This window comes from Carlito syrichta, unplaced genomic scaffold (genome assembly GCF_000164805.1).
Source record: "Carlito syrichta isolate Samal-C Ts95f unplaced genomic scaffold, Tarsius_syrichta-2.0.1 Scaffold307199, whole genome shotgun sequence".
NCBI classification, from domain to species: domain Eukaryota; kingdom Metazoa; phylum Chordata; class Mammalia; order Primates; family Tarsiidae; genus Carlito; species Carlito syrichta.
The window spans coordinates 369,384-389,860 of NW_007251295.1; the positions used below are offsets into that span (position 1 = coordinate 369,384).

At 43.3% G+C, this 20,477-nt stretch overlaps 1 protein-coding gene across 1 annotated transcript in view; it reads left to right on the forward strand.

Moving 5' to 3' along the window:
* Positions 1–20,477, forward strand: part of PLCH1 (phospholipase C eta 1) — a 260,899-nt gene that overhangs the window by 208,892 nt on the left and 31,530 nt on the right. The window contains exons 11-12 of the mRNA XM_021715578.1: positions 5,854–5,961; positions 16,289–16,450. Of these exons, the coding sequence (XP_021571253.1) occupies positions 5,854–5,961; positions 16,289–16,450 (270 nt within the window). The remainder of the gene's footprint in view (positions 1–5,853; positions 5,962–16,288; positions 16,451–20,477) is intronic.

Consider the following 20,477-nt stretch of genomic DNA (forward strand, 5'->3'; position numbering starts at 1 on the left):
CCCCCCGGCCACCACAGCCTCCACCTGCTGGGCTCCGGTGATCCTTCCACCTCAGCCTTCCGAGTAGTCAGAATTACAGGCACACGCTACCATGCCTGGCTGATTTTTTGATTTATTGTAGAGATGAGGTCTCACAGGTTGCCCAGGCAGGTCTCGAACCCGTGGGCTCAGGCAATCCACTCACCTCAGCCTCCCAAGGCATGGGATTACAGGCTGAGCCACCGAGACTGGCTCGAAAAATTTTTTTTAATAAGTTGTGTACATTTTTAAAAGATATAATGCTATTTCACACTTAGTAGACTACAGTATAGCTTAAACCTAACTTTTCTAGGCACTGGGAGACCAAAAAGTCTTTGTGATTTGCTTTATTGCTGTGATCTGGAACAGTACTTATAACAGGCAGTGGCTTAAGCCTGTAATATCAGCACTTTGGGAGGCCAAGGCAAGAGAATTGCTTAAGCCTGGGGGTTCGAGACCAGCTTGGGCAACTTGGCAAGACTTGGTCTCTACAATAAATCAAAAAATTAGCTGGGTGTGGTAGCACATGCCTGTAATATTTTCAAGATATGCCTGTAAACAAAAATTTCCTTTTGAACAAAAATAATAACAAACTTAGTAATTTTTCAGTCTCTTACTGCTGAAAGTAACCTTAGGTATATGGTTCAAGGTTTCTGATATGAATCATAGAGTTGTCACCTGGGGCCGTGCAGCCAGAGGGCTTGAAGCTGAGAGGTGACCATGGTTCCAGCCTCTAGCAGTATTTCCATATAACATGGACAGACTAATCTAATTCTAGAGTATAACATCTGCATATAATAGTATGTAGATCAGAAACGGACCTCCAGAAAACACCTGGGTCATTCTTCATTTATAACTACACTGGACCATGGTTAAATTCATTAAGCCATGTAAGATGCTAAGTCTATTCTACAATTTTCCTTAGGAGTAACACTATTGTTAAAAGGTACTGAAAAACAATCTTCTGTTGTGTTGCTTTTCTTCCTATCTGCCTGGATAAAGTATCTGGCAGTCGGAAAAAGTTGGCTGAAAATATGACCCTCATAATACAGGATTCTTTAGTTAGATTTTTGAAGGACTCAACATGAAGGGTGTGTTGTGAATACTCTGAGAGAACAGCGTTTTATTTTGTTCCCTCACCCTTTACCACCCTCAAGTGAAGAGAAATCGACCCTACATGGTCAGTACAGTTATATTTTCCTTTTTGTTCGATGGTATTAAAACCGTTTGTATCACTTGAGGAGTATTGCCCTTTTCTTGGTGATATTGTTTCTCATGTTTGTTAGTTTTGTTCTGCTGAACATTGAAAAACATATATTGGGTTTTATCCTATTTCAAAAGAGGCAATTGTTATCATTAATTTTTTTTTTTTTTTTTTTTTTTTTGAGTTGGAGTCTCACTCTGTTTCCCAGGCTGGAGTATAGTGTCATGATCATGGCTTACTGCAACCTTGACCTCCTGGGCTCAGGCACTCCCTCTCTTCTGCCTCAGCCTCCAGAGTAGCTGGAGCTATAGGCACGCACCACCACACCTGGCTAATTTTTAAATTTTTTGTAGAGACGAGATCTTGCTATGTTGCCTAGGGTGGTCTCAAGCTCCTGGACTCAAGCAATCCTCCTGCTTTGACCTCTCAAAGTGCAGAGATTATAGGGTGATCCACCACACCCGGCCCCCATCCTTATGTTTTAAGGGATCCCCTTATAAATGCTCAAAATGCTAGACATTTGCCTTTGCAGCCTTCCTTAGAATTAGGGTGCAGGCATCCCATCTAGATGCGACTAATCACATGAATCTGCCCCAGACAATGAAGTAGAAACTACAGTCATGAAGTGGGACCAAGCTGAACCCATCTTGGTGAGTTGCAGTGAGAGTGTTGCCAACTACATTTAGTGCCAAGGGTCACATTCTGGCAGTAGCTCCTGATGCCCATTGCATGGATGATGGAGTTGAAAGCCATGAGCTCTGTGCTTAGTTGTATTGGTAGTGGTATCTTCAGTGTATTAGTTCTATCTCATGATTTTGGTTGGTGATTATGTTAGGTCTCTATTGCTGCATAGCAAATTACCCCCAAATTTAGTAATTTAAAACAACAAACATTAGTGGCCAGGCGCAGTGGCTCAACCCTGTAATATCAGCACTTTGGGAGGCCGAGGCAAGAGAGTTGCTTAAGCCCGGGGGTTCGAGACCAGCTTGGGCAACTTGGAGAGACTTGGTCTCTACAATAAATCAAAAAATTAGCTGGGTGTGGTAGCACATGCCTGTAGTTCCAGCTACTTGGAAGGCTGAGGCGGAAGGGTCACCTTAGCCCAGTAGGTTGAGGCTGTGATGGCTGTGAGCATGCCACTGCACTCCAACCTGGGTGACAGAGTGAAACTCTGACTCAAACAAGCAAACAAAACCCATTAATTATCCCATGCTCTCTGTGGGTCAGGAACCTGGGTGTGGCTTAGCTGGGTTCTCTGCTCAAGGTCACTCAAGAAGCCATAATAGCAATATCCTCCTGGGCTGTGGTCATCTCAAGGCTTGACTGGGAAAGGCTCTGCTTCCAAGACCAGTTGAGTGGTTGTCATTGGCACATTTCAGTTCCTTGCAAGCTGTTGGTTACTGAGGCCTCTCTCACTTCCCTGCCATGTAGGTCTCTCCATAGCACACATAGCTCATAACACCAGTGAGAGAGAGTGAGAGAGAGAGCTCTGAGAAAGGAGGGAGGGCGGAGGCAAGTGACTTCCTATCACTTTTGCCATGCTCAGTTCTTTAGAAGTGGGCACTAGGTCCAGCCAGTACTAAGGGGAGGATTTGATAGAAGGGCGTGAATACCGAGACAAGAGAGACACTGGTACTATTTTAGAGGCTGCTTATTGCAGTGGCATTAGCCTCTTATCCTCAGAACTGGGTTCTGCCCCACTTCCCACACTCTAAGAGATTCTGGGAGCTACTTGATATCCTGTTAATATTACTTTCCAGTTGCAAGTGAGAAGTCTCACTGACACAGACAGCTGCCCTAGAAGCCCTTCTTGGGTCCCTGGGCCTTACGCGCTGTTGCTTTTTTTTATTTACATTTACTTTTTCTGAATATATTGGAGGATGCAGAAAAGGAAAAAACAATGATCACTTGTAGTACTATTATTCAGAGATGATTACCTTTAAGAGTTGACCATATTTCTCGTTAGATTTTTTCCTTATATGTCACTGAGATCATCTTATATATGTAATTCTATAACTTGAGTATCTTATTGTCTTATTATAATAATTTTCTCAGTGGGGCATGGTGGCTCATGCCTGTAATACCAGCATTTTGAGAGACTGAGGTGGGAAGTTGCTTGAGCCCAGAAGTTCAAGACCAGCCTGGGCAATACAACAAGACCTTGTCTCTACATAAAATCAAAAACAGCCATGATGGCATGTGCCTGTGGTTCCAGCTACTTGGGAGGCTGAGGTGGCAGGATCACCTCAGTCCAGTAGGTGCAGACTGTAGTAAGCCATGATTGTGCCACTGTTCTCCAGCCTGGGCAACAGAGTAAGACTAGCTCAAAAGAGCAAAAAAGTTTCCTGTCAAAAAGCCCCTTATTTCTTTTTTTACTTTTTTTTTTTTTGAGTTGGAGTCTCACTCTGTCGCCCAGACTGGAGTGCAGTGCCCGCTCCCGGCCACCGCAGCCTCGACCTGCTGGGCTCCGGCGATCCTTCCACCTCAGCCCTCCAAGTAGGTGGAACTACAGGCGCGCGCTACCACACCTGGCTAATTTTTTGATTTTTTGTAGAGATGAGGTCTAGCTGCCCAGGCGGGTCTCGAACCCGCGGGCTCAGATAATCCACTCACCTCAGCCTCCCAAAGGCGCGGGATTACAGGCTGAGCCACCGAGCCCGGCTTCTTTTTTTACTTTTGTTTTGTTTTGTTTTGTTTTGTTTTTTGAGTTGGAGTCTCACTCTGTGGCCCAGGCTGGAGTGGAGTGGTACGTTCCTGGCCACCGCAGCCTCGACTGGCTGGGCTCCAATGATCCTTCTGCCTCAACCTTCCAAGTAGCTAGGACTGCAGGCATGCGCCACCACACCTGGCTAATTTTTTTATTTATTGTAGAGACATGGTCTCATCATGTATCCCAGGCTTGTCTCGAACCCCTGGGCCTAGGCAGTCCTCTTGCCTCGGCCTCCCAAAGTGCTGGGATTATAGGCATGAGCCACTGCACCCGGCAACCCCTTATTTCTAATGTGTGTTTGTGAGCAAGTCGAGAGTGGCCTGATCCTTGGGCTCAACAAGAGTCTGGCTGCATTGTCTGTGAAAGAGGGGCTTACTAGATGCAGAGACACAGAAAGAAAGGGTGAAGGGTACTTTCAGCCTGCTTAGGAGAACAGCTGCCAAGGGCCTTATCCTGTTGGTTGTTGTCTTAGTCTCTTTGGGTTGCTTTGACAAAATACCTTAGACTGGGTGACTTATCAACAACAGAAATGTATGGTTCATGGATGCAGAGACTGGGAAGCCCAAGGTTGAGGTGATAGCAGATTCGGTGTCTGGTGAGGGTCTGCTCCTCATGGAGGGTGCCTGCTATGAGTTCACAATGTGATGGAAGGGGCAAGGGAGCCTGGTGGAGCCTTCATGACTTAATCATTTCCCAAAGACCACCACCCCACTTCATGCTATCACATGGTGTGTTAGGTCCTAATATGGGGATTTGGAGGGACACCAATATTTAGACCATAGCAGTAGTACATGATGGCATGGGATGGTGTTTGTTGGGATGAGTCTTATATTCTTGAAGAGAAGCCTGGTCTGATTTAAAGAAAAAAAAAAAGTAGTGGGCCAGCACAGTTACTGGCAATTGTGATCTCAGCTCTTTGAGAAGCTGAGGTGGGAAGATTTCTTGCACCCAAGAATTCGACACCAGCCTGGGCAAATATAGCAAGATTTTGTCTTAAAAAAATTGCAATTAAAAAAAGAGTGTCCCTAATTAATCATATTTAATTGAAAGTAGTAAACTTTCTTTCTTTGGAAAGTCTCTTCTTCCCTTATTATGCCCGTAGTTGAAATTGTCTGAAGTAATGATTGACTAAGGGATGCCACAGTTTATTTTAATTATTTTACTTTGCAAAAATGATTTTTAAATGTAGTAAAATACATATGACTTAATATCTACCTACCATCTTAACCTTTTTTTGCTTGTTTATTGTTTGTGTTGGAGTCTCACTCTGTCGCCCAGGCTGAGGTGCAGTGGCACAGATCATATAGGTCAGATGATCCTTTTGCCACACCCAACTAATTTTTTTTAAAACTTTTTGTAGAGATGAAGTCTTGTTATGTTGCCCAGGTTGGTCTCGAACTTCTGGGCTCAAACAATTCTCCCGCCTCCGCCTCCCAAAGTGCTGGGACTAAAGGCATGAGCCACTGCCCCCGGTCCATCTTAACTATTTTTAAGTGTATAGTTCAGTAATATTAAGTATATTCACATTGTTATGCAACCAATCTTCAGAACTCATCTTATAAAACTGAAATTGTATGCCCATTCAGCAACAACATCTTATATCCTCTTACCCTCAGCAACTGAGGCACTATTCTACTTTCTGTCTCTATGAATTTGATTATTCTAGGTACCTCATATAAGTGGAATCATATTGAGTGTCGTGCTTATTTCACTTGGCATATGGCCTTCATCAGGGATCATCCATATTGTAATATGTGTCAGAATTTCATGCTTTTTAAGCACCAGTATTCCATTGTATGTATACACCATACTTTGTTTATTTATTCACCCACCAATGGGTTGCTTCCCATTGACTATTTCCACTTTTTGGCTATTGTGAATTTATTTCCATTTTTAAATGGGATGTTTTGTTCCATTTCAGGGTAAGAAGTTGCCTTATCACCTTGGGGATGATGCAGAGGAAGGGGAAGTTTCCGATGAGGACAGTGCGGATGAAATTGAAGATGACTGCAAGTTCAAGCTCCATTATGTGAGTTACAGGCACGACCATATTTTTTACCCTCAATGTGCTGCAGTAAAAATGGACTTCCCCCCCAAAATGCTGCTTTGTTAGAGTCCTCACAAATATGGCAGCTGTGGCGTATCAAGGGTAGTTATTGAAAATTACTTTGTGTGCTGGCACGCAGGGACTCAATTGTTTGTTGAGTGAAAGAGTCAAGGATTTTTGTGTTTTAGAGGATTAATTCAACCAACCCTGTCTTCAGGGACAAATCTCCTTCTATTACAAATTCAGAATCAAATTGCAATTGGAAATGTTACTGTCTGACTGAAAACAAAAAAACAACAAAAAAACCTGGTTGTGCCATTGTCTTCCCTGCCTCATGCTAGCAGCCTCACCTTCAAGAAGCCCAGCTGTACATGGTTGCTCCCCTGGGATGTCCATCCCCTCCTTGAGAAAGGCACCTTGGACCCAAGGATTTCCAAAGTCCTTACAGATATGGAGCTCTGGACTAAGTAGTTTGCTACGTCTTAAGTAAAGTGGCACAGAGTTGTTTGTTACTTGTACAGTAACAAGATCAAGATCAAGAAGCTGCCTTTGCAAAACAACAACAACAACAACATTTAGCCAGGTGATCTGGCCAGGTGCAGTGACTTACTCTTGTAATCCCAGCGCTTTGGGAGGCTGAGGTGGGAGCATCCCTTGAAGCCAGGAATCCCTTGAGATCAGGTGATCCAAGGAAAAGTGCAAAGCTGAGGGAAATATAAAGCTTTAAAAGGGACCCCTTCCCCTCACCTTCTGCAACTCATGTGATTGCTAGAATCACATGACAACCAGTGAGTATCATGTGCTCACAATAGTTTGTATAGAATTTTATTTCTACAGAAAAGTGATAATTTCTCTAGCCATAACGGCTGTGATTCTGCCCTCTCAAAAAACGGAAATTGTGTATAAAGTCTTCTAATTTATACCATTGCTCTGAATTCAACTGTTAAATTGTCAACAGTCCATTCTCTTCTAGATAATAATGTGATGCCTTTCCTATAGCTGTGAAAGGGACCTGGCATTATTTTCAAAGGGAACATGAGCTTAATGACAGCTAAAATCTCAGTAGACACTTCTTTCTTGTCTTTAAGACACTTTAAATGGGTGAAGTGGAAAACATTCAGCTTGAAGCGAAAAGGAAAAATTACCATCTCTATTAATCCCTTGTCTTTTAATAGTTTGTCAGTTTAATTAAATACCATTAACTCATAGGACTATGGTTACAGAAATTAAACAGATTTACATAACTGAAAATACAGTTAATATTTTGAAGAGTTGCTTTTTTCTCTTCTAGATATTTACTTTTGTAATTAATTATTTATGATTATGGATTATTATTATTGTCTCTGACTTTTATCATTTTGCGTCTTGTTTCTTAGATTTCTTGATTGTCAGCTATAGTGTAGTCTATCACTTTAAAGTAGGAAACAGAAAGGCTTGACCAAGTTATGTGTTTAGGAATGCTGTTTTGGTGAAAATGAGTGATAGAAATTTAACTACTATCACAATGTAGTTATGTATCGCTCTGAGTAAAACCCAAGTTGTTTTAGTTTCTAAATCCGCCCAGCAATATCATTTTTCTTCTAGTGTCAGTGAACTTTCCAGCTTCCCAAGTTAAATATATGTAATTATTTTTTTTAAAGTTAGCTATTGTCTTATGGGAATAAAAGAGCAATTTCTCCTGTGAAGTATCCACCTGGATTCTCTCATCTTCAAAATCTCTTAGATGATTTCTAGAAACCCATATCAGTAGATAGTCTAAAACACGATACCATGAAGTTAGTTAGATATGACCTTTCATTTGAATTATTTGATTTGTCCCTAAGTGAAAGTAGAGCATCTTAATTGTAAGATGTTTTTTGTAGAGATAAAGGCTTGCTATATTGCCTAGGCTGGTCTCGAACTCCTAAACTCAAGCAGTCCTCCTGCTTCAGTCTCCTAAAGTGCTGGGATCACAGGTGCCCACCACCATGCCTGGCTAATTGTAAAGGTTTACAGGGGTCTCTGTTATATTTTGGCAGAAAAAAATGCGTAGAGAAACCAACTTTACAGAAATATATACAGTTTTTACTTCACTTTTGTACTGTTTTGCTATTTTTGAGCTCTTTTAAGAAAAAACAATGCTGTGATTAGAAGGCCAAGGTGTTATCTTGTAGTCTGTCAATTTATAGTTCCATTTGGCAGAGGGCTCAAATGCCTTATCTGAGTGGTAAATTTAAATTGCCTAGTCTAAACTGACTACCTGATCATAATTCTGCAGAGAGGGTACACTGTGCATAGTTTATGTGAACCAGTAATTACCTCAGAGGAAGCTCTTAACCTCAGTTTTAAGTCAGCAGAATGTGGTTAGACTTATAGCTTATCGCTGAATTATTATAATAAATACAGATTTTAACTTATTCATGGACACTAGAATGCCAACTCCCATGAGGTTTTATAAGATTCATTTGCACATGCAGGAACTTTTATTGAGCATCTCCTGCTGGAAACGAATTCATCCCTGTTGTAGAAGTTGGGGAATATATCAATAACAAAACAGACAAAAATCCTTGCCTTCATGGAGTTTGCATATCTGTGGGAGAGGTGGAGGATAGACAAGAAACAATTCCAACCTGGGCAACAGAGCAAGACCTCTTCTTAAATACATACATACATACATACATAGCAAGACCTCTTCTTAAAAACATACATATATACATACATACATAAATACATAAATAAGCTGAGCATGGCGGCACACACCTGTAGTCCTAGCTACTTGGGAGGCTGAGGCAGAAGCATGACCTGAGCCCGGTAGGTCAAAGCTGCAGTGAGCCATGACCATGCCAGTGTCCTCTACCCAACTCAAAAAAAAATAATAACAAGACAAATAATTAAAATATATAGTGATGAGCACTAAAGGAAAAGGTGTGTATGTGTGTCTATGGGCACTCCCCTGCATGTGTGTATGTGAAAGATTTGTTGAAGTTTTAGATGGGATGTTCAAGAAGGGCTTCATAGGGAGGAAACATTTGAGCAAAGACCTGAAAGAAGTGAAGAGAAAGCCATGCTGATGTCTGGGGAAGAATATTTCAGGCAGGAAGGACCTCAAGGTCAAGATCAGAAGCAGGATTTGTGACTCTTCCAGCATTACCCTGGAGTTAGAAGCAGAACAGGAAGACAAGGCTCCTGTTACTTCTAAGTAAAGCTGTTTAAACCACACCATCCATTTTTTGCTTATGTAATAAATGCTTTCTGTTGTTGAATTAATTGACTGTTTTAAGCTTCTACCACATATTATTTTATGGCTTCAGCCATAGAGAAAATCTGATGCATACTGTATAAACCTCAAGGTAAAGCCGGTGTGTTTAGTGACCCAAGAATCGTAGCGCTCAAAGACACAGGATAATTTCCTTTCTACCACAGAGCAGTCACCTAATGTATTTGAAAGGATTTGATTCTGGGAGGCCAGCTCACCATTAATCATCTTTATGGGGTCTTCAGTGTCAGTGTGCTTTCCAGACTTTCCACCCTCGTATTTCAACTTCACTGATTTTTTTCCTCTTCTACTGAGCTATTCGGTATCTTTTTTCTTATGCTCTCTGAATCTATGTTTAGCCAGCCTCTCAGGCATAAACATTAGCTATGTCCTACAGAAAACTCATCCCATAAACATCAAGCCTTCCAGCAAGTTCTAAATGAGTCATAGCTCACTTAAACCTCAACCTCCCGGGTTTAAGTGATCCTCCCTCCTCAGCCTCTTGAGTAGCTGGGACTACAGGCACGTACCACCACACCCAGCTAATTTATTTTTGTTTTAACTTTTGTAGAGACAGGTTCTCACTGTGTTGCTCAGACTGGTCTTGAACTTCTGGGCTCAAGCGATCCTCTCACCTCGGTCTCCCAAAGTGCTAGGATTATAGGTGAGAATCACTGCGCTCAACCTGCATTAAGCCATTTTACAAAGGATTATGAATCTTGTTAGTTTAAAACATATCAGTACTCATAGAAAGGGTGAGGTAGCTCTTGGAGGTATGAAGTCTTGATACTGAATATGTTCGCTCTGAGCCAGAAAACCCATGCCTGGGAGGCTGGTGCATCCTGGCAACAAGAGGAGGAGAATGATGATGGTGACTGGAAGATTTCTGGAAGGTTCTAGTGCACAATACAACTAGTCCTTGAACAGTCCTTGTGTTTTACATGAGCTAAAGGAGCAGGCAGGCGATAGTAGAGGGCAAGGGTCAATGTCCAGGCTCGAGTTGCTGAGAAGCAGCTGTTCTTCAGCCCAAAACTTTTGAGGGACAGACTTGCGATGCTGTGGGGCATGCAGAAAGGGTGGCAATGTATCATTCTCTCTGTCTCCAGACTTTAGCCCAAAGAGGAAGAAAAAAAAATATTTTGAGGGATGCTGAGAAACTCCAAGTTTTGTTTTCTTGGCCTTGTTTTTTGTTTTCAAAGCCAAGGTCTTCAAGTTGGGCTGTGCCTTGGAATGACAGGGGAGCTTTCAAAAGTCCCAGTGTTTGGGTCCCAGCCCAGAGCATTCACTGTATTGGTGTGGGCATGGCCTGGAATTTTTTTTTTTTTTTTGAGTTGGACTCTCACTCTGTTGCCCAGACTGGAGTGCAGTGGCTGCTCCTGGCCACCGCAGCCTCGACCTGCTGGGCTCTGGCGATCCTTCCGCTTCAGCCTTCCAAGTAGCTGGAACTACAGGCGCGCGCTACCACGCCCGGCTAATTTTTTGATTTATTGTAGAGATGAGGTCTTGCCAAGTTGCCCATGCAGGTCTCGAACCCGCGGACTCAGGCAATCCACTCACCTCAGCCTCCCAAAGGCGCGGGATTACATGCTGAGCCACCGAACCCGGTGGCCTGGAATTTTTGAGCATCCCCTGGTGATTCCAGCATGTGGTGGAGATACAACACCCCTGTCTGAAAGGAGAGACACCCGACCCAGCCCCTCTCCTTTCCTGCCTCTTTCCAGTCTGGAATGATGGCCATGGTTTGGGATAGCCCTCTGCTTTTTCAAGATGACTCAGTTTTTCATGCTAGAGACAAAACAAGCTAATATTTGCCTTATTTATTTGTGGTCAAGAGATTCCTAGCTCAGATTTACCTCTCAAAAAGGGAATTTGGAACCCTGATCACTACTCTGGTGAAAACTACTCCTTACCATACTAAATGGCTGCCATCCTCCTTCCCCTCACTGTAGTGTCCCTCCTCTCCACTGGCCCAGAGTACAAAAGAGCAAGATATACACATGGCTTTCAGCTGTGGTCCCTGCTGCAGCTGCAAGGTGGCTGATAGGTGTGAAGGTCAAGTGTCTATCCCAGCTTCCTTTCAGTAGTAGTGCTATTGGATTCCGAACCGAATAATAATACATGAATGAAATCTCAGCCACACGTTTATTTGTTCTCCATGGCTGCCAATTTTCTTGTGCTGTAAATCACAAGAGAAGAAAAAGATCAACAGGCAGAGATATCACTCCTTCAGCAGCTCCCAGTGTTTGGAGGGCTTGAGGTGAATAATTATAGCCTTTGTGTTACACATTCATTATTTCACCAGCATCAGTTGGCCCTGGCTTTGTATTCTGAGCTTTGCTTTGCTGACAGTGAAAGTAACTTGGCAGAATGGTCATGGATCACCTCCTCACTGTCCCTGACTGTTGGCAAGACCCTGAGCGAGGGAAGGAAATGGGTGCTCATTTGTGTGACACTGGGCACGCTAGGCGCTCTCAAACTCTCTCTCTTTTTGTCCTTCTAACTAACGTGCTCCCCACCAGGCTCTGGGTCACTCGATCAAATGTGTTTGGAGGTCAGAGACCTGGAGCCCTTCTCTTGGATCCGCTTCTGACTTGAAATGAAACTAACCGTTTTCCCCAGAGGGATTGTGGCAAGTATATTTCCCAGGTCTCATGATAGGAATAGTGATTCTTTAAACTATGAGCCTGCCCATGATTAATTTGACTCAAGAATTTATCTTTTTCTGTAACAGTGTAAAAGGGATGGCTGCAGCATTGTATTGCAAAATAGACACAACCTTGAATGGGAAGTCTTTGGTTCGAGGTCCGATTCAGTCATTTCACAGGCATGTGTGTTCGGGCAAGTTGCAGACTTTTTCTGTCTCTGTGTCTAACTCCGGTGCTCACCTTAAAGAGTGTTCGGTGGCTCAAATGAAGACTCATTATGTGATAGTGCTTTGTGAGCTTTAGCATGATATGGCAGTCCCTCCTTATTCACAGTTTTGCTTTCCACAGTTTTTGTGGTCAACTGTGGCTTAAAAATATTCCATGGAAAATTCTAAGCTGGGCTCGGTGGCTCAGCCTGTAATCCCGCGCCTTTGGGAGGCTGAGGTGAGTGGATTGCCTGAGCCTGCGGGTTCGAGACCCACCTGGGCAGCGAGACCTCATCTCTACAATAAATAAAAAAAAAAATCAGCCGGGCGTGGTAGCACATGCCTGTAATTCCGGCTACTTGGAAGGCTGAGGCGGAAGGATCGCCAGAGCCCAGCAGGTCGAGGCTGCGGTGGCCGGGTGCGGCCCCTGCACTCCAATCTGGGCGACAGAGTGAGACTCCAACTCAAAAAAAAAAAGAAAATTCTAGAAATTAACAATTTGTAAGTTGTAAATTTGAGCGCCATTCTGAGTAGCATGATGAATGCTTGCATGTCCTGCTCTATCCTTCCTGGGGTGTGAATCACCCCTGTGTCCACTGTTTCCATCGTGACTATATAGGAAAAAATGTAGTGTCCATAGTGTTCATAGAACTGTCCACAGTTCTAAGCATCCACTGGGGATTTTAAAATGTATCACCTGCACATAAGGAAGGACTGCTGTATACAGTCTTTGTTGCTTTGTCTGTATTTCTCTGTGGCTCTCTTTTCTATGTTCATATGCTTACTTTTGCCACTGTTTGTTTTCTCCATTACAATGCTATTCCACTACTCTGTGCCAGATGAGCAGCTCTGATTCATTGCAGTGGGTTGATTCGTGGCCACCAAAAGATAGGTTCCAGCCCTAATCCCTGGTACTTGTGAAGGTGACCTTATTTGGAGAAAAGGTCTTTGCAGATGTAATTAAGTTAAACATCTCAAGATAATATAATACTAGATTGACCAAGTGGACCCTAAATCCAATGGCAAGTGTTCTTATAAGAAGAGAAGGCACAGAAGGGTGGGACATGCAGGAAAGACCCACTGAAGACAGGCAGAGATGCTGCCACAAGCCAAGAAATGCTCGGAGCCACCTGCAACTAGAAGTGGCAGGAAAGGATCCTCCCCTAGGGCCTTTAAAGGAAGGGCAACCCTGACAGCACCTTGATTTTAGACTTTTGGCCTCTAGACCTGTGAGAAAATAAATTGCTGTTGTCTTAAGCTACCAAATTTGTGGTAATTTGATACAGTGGGAAACTGTGTTATTCTATTTTATATTTTAGAGATCTTGGGTGCAGTGATATGATCATAGCTCACCGTAGCCTCAAACTGCTGGGCTCAAGCAATCCTCCTCTCTCAGTCTCCCAAGTAGCTAGGATCACAGACATGTGCCATTATGCCCATCTAATTTTTTTAATTTTTTGCAGAGATGGGGTCTTGCTATGTTGCCCAGACTAGTCTTGAACTTCTACACTCAAGCAGTCCTCTTATTTCAGCCTCCCAAAACTCTGAGATTACAGGCATGAGACCGTTCACCTGACCAAGTTACAGAAAATGGATACACTCATCTTTTAAGGCTTGACTTGGGTGTTCTCTGCTTTTGGAAGTCTCTCTTGAACCCCCAAAGGGCAAGGTACCCCTCCTCTGTGTGCCCATGATCCCCTCACACATGTCACTCTGCTTGGTCCTGCTTGTGCAATTACCCATTGATGTGTCTTCCTTCCCATGGCACTGAGGGCTCTGTGACAGTGGGGGTGTTTCTCCTCATTCTTCTCAGCCAGCTCAGCAGAAGCTCAATATGTGTTTGTTTCATGCAAAATGAGTTTTGCTTCCAAACCCTGTCATTTTTATTAAATCTGCCACTACATTAGCCTAGACACTTAGTGCCTGCCTTGGGAATCAGTGTGCTGGGCTTTTCATTTACAGACACACTTCTTCTTTTAGTACACGCTGCCGGATTAATATTATTTCTGAAGTACAACTCAGGTTGGGTGTGGTGTTTCCTGCCTATGATCCTAGCACTTTGGGAGGCCAAGGTGGGAGATTTGCTTGAGCTCAGGAGTTCGAGACTAGCCTGGGCAACATAGCGAAACCTTGTCGCTACAAAAAATAAAAATAAAAAATTAGCCAGGCATGGTGGTGTGCAACTGTAGTCCCAACTACTTGGGCAGACGAGGAGGGAACTCTTGAGTCACGGAGTTCGAGGCTGCAGTGAGCCATGATCACGCCACTGCTCTCCAGCCTGGGTAACAGAGCGAAACCCTGTCTCAGATAAAATAAAATAAAGTACCACTTAGGTATTTGCCCAGCCAGAGACTTTCAGAAGCTCCACACCTCTTGGCTTTCAAGTCCCTCCACTTTATGTACCACTACACCCTCTATGAACTCTAGGAGACTCGTGTGTTCCCTGTGTCTGTAGAAAAATACTTTGCTATGTAAATCCTCTGCTGGAACTGTTGATGGCAGAAAGGCCCTTCTCTCCATCACTGTTGAAATCTCAATTACCCAAGAGCCCCAGTCAATTCCCATGTCATCTCAGAGACCTTCTTGGTCACTCAGGCAGGAATACAATGTTCTGCCTCGGAACCCCTGTTAGACTGGTTGTCTGTGCTTCTGTAGGTGTCTATGCAGACCAGGGTAGGATATTTGGGGCCATGCCTTTGCTAACAAGATGGGGTGCTCCTTTCTGAAGTTTGGGGCCAACTCTTTTCTGTTGGTTCCACTGAAGTGGAATGCCTCATTAATTGGACATGTTAAAGATATTAATGGCCGGGCTCGGTGGCTCAGCCTGTAATCCCGCGCTTTGGGATTGCCTGAGCCCACGATTGAGACTCGCCTGGGCAACTGTGAGACCTCATCTCTACAATAAATCAAAAATTAGCCGGGCATGGTAGCGCACGCCTGTAGTTCCAGATACTTGGAAGGTTGAGGCGGAAGGATCCCCGGAGCCCAGCAGGTCGAGGCTGTGGTGGCCAGGAGCGGCCACTGTACTCCAGTCTGGGTGGCAGAGTGAGACTCCAACTCAAAAAAAAGAGATATTAATGAACGTGGTAGTGATAGGTACAAGAACATGCAGTAACCCATTCTGAGGCAGAGTTTTAAAAATTTTCTTAGGACATTTATATTGCGTTGTTCTTGCAGGATTTTATGAAGATGAAAGCATCATGGGAAAGCTACCCATTTTCCAGTATCCAAATATAATGACCTCTTAAAAATAAATTTGCAAATGGAAAAATGGCCTTCAACTTTGGGTGAAGAATGTGGGAATTGTTTTTGTGGAGGGATATCCCTTCCTCAGTTTTGGGTGGGTTAGTCTTCGGCAAGTGGTTGAAGAATTTAGGGAGAGGGGTTAGACCCAGGGAGAGGTGGATACAGTTGTGGAGCTAAAGAGAGGTGAACAGAGGTTCTGCCCTCCAGTTTCAGGCAGAACGAGGTGGCCAAAGTCTTGCTAAGCAAGACGTCAAGGAATTCTGCATCCCTGAATCACCTCAAAATTGTATGAGTCTTCATTTGGACACAGGCATAGCTCTGTTATCTAAAACCCTTGAAATTAGCTGTGATACTAGAGTAATGATAATAAATCATGGTGCAGGTAATTATTGGGTCCCCCTTAATTATGCAGTGGGATTGGAGATAGAAAATAAATTTTATCTCAGAATAATCCTCAACTCTGGAAATTTCCATAGCATTCTTTTTCCCTCAGTGAAGAAGATTTTTTTAAAAATAGCATATTTTTGCTCAAATTTACCTATGTAGGTTTAGGAAACTTAGTCTCCAAAAACTTTCCTTAGGTTTTCACTTATGGAAGGCTTGAAGTAGCATAGTAGGAAGGCCTTTGGGGTCCTGAGTTTGAATCCTGCTTTAGTTACTTGCTAGCTTTGTAACCTGGAGCAACTTAATTTCTGAAAGCCTCAGATTCTCTCTCACTGAAATGGAAATGATAATAAGACCCAAGGTTCTTGAAGGCTGAATGTAGTCACATGAAGGGAGTGGCAGAAAGTGCGTTCATCATTATTATTATAGGATTTGTGGAGGAAGGAGGACCCAAATGGTGCAGTGAGCTTGATTTCTTATAGGTAATTGAGAGACAGTGAAATTATAGAAGCAATTGTGGCTTGATCAAAGGGTGTACTAACTGATGCTGTGTTTCTTAAGCGAAATTATTTGCTTTATTTAATTCTTTGCAGAATAATGGGACCACTGAACATCAGGTGGAATCTTTCATAAGGAAAAAACTGGAGTCACTGTTAAAAGAATCTCAAATTCGAGATAAAGAAGATCCTGATAGTTTCACAGTGAGGGCACTGCTGAAGGCCACACATGAAGGCTTAAATGCACACCTGAAGCAGGTATATAATTTCCTTTATACTTGCCTTTGACAGGAGAAAGAACACGCCTCATACTTTGTTTCTAATCATTTGTCACTTGTGAAATGCTTCTCCAGGCTTCCATTTTAATCCTCATTTTGCTTGACAAATGAAAATCTCCCATTGCAAAATGATTTGAGAAATAGATAAAAAGGAGACTGGGTATGGTGGCTCATGCCTGTAATCCCAGCACTTTGAGAGGCGGAGGTGAGAGGATTACTTGAGCCGATGGGTTTGAGACCCGCCTGGGCAACTTGGTGAGACCTCATCTCTACAATAAATCAAAAAATCAGCCGCACATGGTGTGGCACATGGCTGTGGTTCTAGCTACTTGGAAGGCTGAGGCAGAAGGATCACCTGAGCCCAGCAGGTTGAGGCTTCAGTGGCAGTAAGCATGCCACTGTACTCCAGCCTGGGCAACAGAGTGAGACTGCAACTCAAAAAAACAAACAAACAAACAAAAAAAAGTGGTTGGGATGGGGAGAAATGACTCAAATACTGCTTCACTGGGACCCTCAGGACAAGGCCCAGTGTCCCTAGACTCATCTTCCCAGTGCATGGTCAGTCAAGGGAAGAGGGTCCAGCCCACCAGGTACCTCACCCTCCCTCCTCTCCATGTTCAATCAGTTTCCAGGCCCCACTGATTGAACTTCCTGAATGTGTCTCCCATCTCTCCACTGGTCTTCATGACTGTGTCCCAATCTAGACCAATCTCAACTCTCACTTCTCTTGTTCCTTTCAATGTATCCTTCACTCTGAAACCAGTACAATGTTTAAAATATGCACATCTGGTCATGTCACTGTTTAAAATTCCTCAGTGGCTTGAGGTTATGCCTGGGATAGATTGCAAAGTCTTTAACCAGGCTTTCAAGGCCCTGTACCATTGCATCCTTGCCTATCTCTTCAGTCTCAGATCTCCCTCGCCCTGTTTCACCATCTCCCACATTGTCACACCAACCACAATTGTCTTTATAGCTATGGTCTTCATCACATCCAGGCCTTTGCCTGGAGTGCTCCATTCCTGCATCTGCTCCAGCTAACTCCTGCCCCATTTTATACATTCCAGCTTTAATATGATCTTGAATGAGTCCTGTCTCGACCCTTGATCAATTTCACTATCCCCTTTACATTGTCCAGGATAGTCCGTTATATCTTCTCTTTTCTGAAGTTTTTTTTTTTAAAAAAACAACTCATTTGCAATTATTTGTTCAATATCTGTCTTCCCAACTGGACTGTGGATTCCATGAACACAGGAATCATGCCAGTCTTGAAAAACATTATTTTTCTGATTTGTACAGTACCTGGGACTTAGTAAGACTCTCATAAATGTTAAGTAAATGAATGAATCAATGAATGGCTTGAACTCTGACTGAGATTTTAAGTATGCTTCCTACTAAAAATATCATAAATGGGCAGGGAAGGGGGACAGTGGGTTTATTATGTGTTCTCATTGCTGGGCAATGAGGACATTTAATCCGGCCCAGAAGAGATCCGTGTGGTCGCTGGCTCTACTAACATTAGCCTTCCCTGCCATTACCACCTGTCTTCCAGGGCCCAGGGCTCCTCGGGCAGAGGGAAGATCATATGAGGGTGACCACCCTTCAATCTAAATGACCATTTTGGCATTGGTGGTTGCCTTCTAGATCCTACAAATTGCTGGCCATTCAACTGCTAGGCTGTTCCTAGGTCCATTTAGTTTCCAAACTAAGAAAACCTAATTCAAAATGACTTAAATGATGAAGAAGATGTTGGGTTAGATAAGTGACAAGTTCATTTGTAGAGTGGCTTTCAGAGTGGGCTTAATCCAAAGGCTCAGTGGTGACATCATAGACCTAACCTTTTGCTCTACTTATCAAGCAATTAGTATCATCCTAGGTCTGGTCCCCTTTCCTCCGTGGTTGCAGAGTGACTGCACAGGCCCATGAGCTACGTGTCTCTTGGTCCATCTCCCGAGAGAGTGAGACAGTGTTTCTGTCTCGATTAACAAACCAGAGTGTGTACTTAACTCTGATTGGTTAGTTTAGCTCATGTGCCAACCGTTAAGCGAATCACTGCGGCCTTGGCTAAGTGTCTTTCCTGAAACAATACTTTGGCCAGGGTATAGAATAACGTGGTCTTACTAATGGCCAGTGAGCACTAAACCCTAGAACTCTTGCCAAGGTTAGCTCCTCCCAAACCGCATGTTACAGGGGTAGATGGAATATTGGAGAAGCAACCGCAAGACCAGTTACAGCATTACTCCCCTTAGAGTTTATTATATAATTTTGGATTTTTGAAACAAATTCTCTAAATAGTAATAATCTTCTCACCCTTCTTCTGCCAGCCATCTATTTTCAACCCCACAAATGCCTTGTAAGATCAGATTTGGCTAGCCCAACTTGATTTTGCTTCTTGTCCTTAGTGAATTCTCATTGGCTAATCAGGGCCAGTCACTTCCCATCATGCATTTCGAGAAGATTTTGCTCCGTCCTAGATCATTCCGATTGGAAATACACCCATAGAGCTTGGACACTTCAGAAGAAACCAATGAAGCCCCGTTCCTTTGCTATTTGTTGAAGAGATCTTAAGACACTTTCCCATCAGGTAAAATGTGAGGGAACTTCAGATTTCAGAGATGTAGTGGAGCAAAACTCATCCCCCTTTTTCTTATTTTTTATTTTCTTTTAAACCAGGGTAACTAAAAGAAGGCATTACACTAGTCTAGAATAAACAGAGCGTGTGATTTTAATAAATTGGAATGTAAAGTGTTGAGCTTTTCAATACAGCTTGAAAAACCATATATTAAAATATGGTTTTGGTTCGGTGGGCAAGTAAAGGCATGTTACTGTTGGCAACTAGTCTGTCTGTGCCAGGTACATATGAAGGTTTAAATCCAAAGCTGAGAATGTGCTGAGTGGCTCCGAGCAACCCATCACTCCAGCTTCTACTTTCCTGGACCATTCATTAGCAGTGCAGAATTGGCTTCTACTTGTGCTGTCTTTTTCCTGGAGAGCTCTGAAGAAAAATAAAAATGAAGCTGGGCATGATGGCTCACACCTGTGATCCCAGCACTTTGGGAGGCCAAAGCAGGAGGATTGCTTGAGCTCAGCCTGGGCAACATAGTGAGACTTTATCTCTATAGAAAATTTTTTAAAAATTAGCCAGCCATGGTGGCATACACCTGCAGTCCCAGCCACTTGGGAGGCTGAGGAGAGAGGATTGCTTGAGCCCAGGAGTTGGAGGCTGCGTGTGGAGCCATGGTTGTGCTACTGCATTCCAGTCTGGGTGACAGAGTGAGATCCTTGACTCCAAAAATAAATAAATAAATTTTAAAAAAGAAAGAAATTCTTTTTCAGGCTAGAAGAACTTAGTAGACACGAGAAGGCATTAAGAGTTCTTGAATCTGCTTTCCTTCCTTCTTTCCTTCCTTCCTTCCTTCCTTCCTTCCTTCCTTCCTTCCTTCCTTCCTTCCTTCCTTCCTTCCTTTTTCAGCATTTGAACTGCTGCTGCCTGGATATCCCTTTATAACTCTGATGAGTCCTTACTGGGTTTTTCCAGCTCTCAACTGCTCTGCTCCCACCAGACTCTCTTTCACACCACAGCCATAATGATGACTCGGAAGTATGCATGTACTGTTTTCAACCATTCCAGGGCTTCTCGTAGTTTAGCGGGTAAAGCTCAAATTCAAGATAATAGCCCATAGGATCCTCTTTTTATGTTCCGGGTCTCGGTGTTGACTCATCTGCACAGTGCCCATGTGTATAAGTATACTCATGCACATGCATTTCCTGGAAGGTCCCATGCTCTTACCACTTGGCTTTCGCGTTTTCTGTTTCCTTGGCCGCAACACACTCCATCTTCCCCATTTCACATAAACACTGTCTATTCACCTTCAGCCTTCAGTTTTTGTATCATGTTCCCTTGGCAGTCCTCTTTAATCCTCAAGGTCAGGTAGGCTGTCACCCTGCAGTGTCCTGAGCTTTCCCCATTATAATCTTATTAACAGTCTGTTGGGATTGCCTCTACCATT